This window comes from Macadamia integrifolia, unplaced genomic scaffold, assembly GCF_013358625.1.
Source record: "Macadamia integrifolia cultivar HAES 741 unplaced genomic scaffold, SCU_Mint_v3 scaffold155, whole genome shotgun sequence".
NCBI classification, from domain to species: Eukaryota; Viridiplantae; Streptophyta; class Magnoliopsida; order Proteales; family Proteaceae; genus Macadamia; species Macadamia integrifolia.
The window spans coordinates 365,449-366,419 of NW_024868256.1; the positions used below are offsets into that span (position 1 = coordinate 365,449).

The 971-nt window shown below is 32.4% G+C and overlaps 1 protein-coding gene across 1 annotated transcript in view; it reads left to right on the plus strand.

Annotated features, from left to right (window-relative positions):
• LOC122064190 (GDSL esterase/lipase At5g45670-like) overlaps positions 1–597 on the plus strand; it is a 3,250-nt gene extending 2,653 nt beyond the window's left edge. The window contains exon 5 of the mRNA XM_042627909.1: positions 123–597. Within this exon, the coding sequence (XP_042483843.1) occupies positions 123–346 (224 nt within the window). The 3' untranslated portion in view covers positions 347–597. The remainder of the gene's footprint in view (positions 1–122) is intronic.
• The last annotated feature ends 374 nt before the right edge of the window (positions 598–971 follow it).

Below are 971 nucleotides of genomic sequence, written 5' to 3' on the forward strand. Positions count from 1 at the left end.
AAAAAAAAAAAAAAACTCCACCCTTATTTTATTTTCCTTAATCTTTACTAAAATATCTTAGGGTGTAGGTCATTTTTTCCCTTAATTATTTTAATTATATGTTTTGGTTTTGTTGATTTTAGGATTTCAGATCACAGATATTTCATGTTGTCAGAGGTCAAGTGACAACTCTCAATATACATGCATGCCTCTTCAAAATCCATGCGAAAATAGGTCCAATTATACCTTCTTTGATGCTTTTCATCCAACAGAAGCTGTGAATTTGATCACAGGAAGAAGGTATTACAAAGCTGAATCTCCCCTTGATGCCTATCCAGTTGACATCCATGGCTTAGCTCAGCTATAAATTACAAAGATAAGATGGCCTAGCCACTTCAGCCATCAGCTATAATGAAATATTAAGAGATTACCACTGTAGAGGTTTCTGTTATTGGAAATAAATGTTCTCTTCATTTCCGATGTAGCCAAGATTTGAAGTGTTTGAATTATCTCTATTCTAGAATGATCAACATAGTAGAAGGCAGGTCCTTGTACTAAGCAGGATATCTTGTTTAATGTATGATAACTTCTATTATTGGTTGAGGGAGTCTTTTAACACATCATTGTTCTTTACGAGGTAAATCTTCGAAAAATAAAAAAGAACGAAATAAAAAACCACGCTATGATGACGACTAGAAAGAGTAGACAAAGTTGGGAGGAATAAATGAGGACAATTTTCTAGCGCAGTTGATAGTGAGTGGTGCAACAAGCCCAACCTATCAGGAGGCTACAAGTAGGTACCGATTAAGAAAAAAAAGCTAAGAGAAAAAGATAAATGAATGCTAATCATAATGTTTGATCAATGATGCAGTGGTGTAAAGTAAAGTTAGAAGTAAAACCCTAAAAAAATTTGAAAAGTTTCACAACAATTACCAAGAATAATTGTTAACAAACTTAACAACATATATAAATACTATATTTTAGTTTAATTT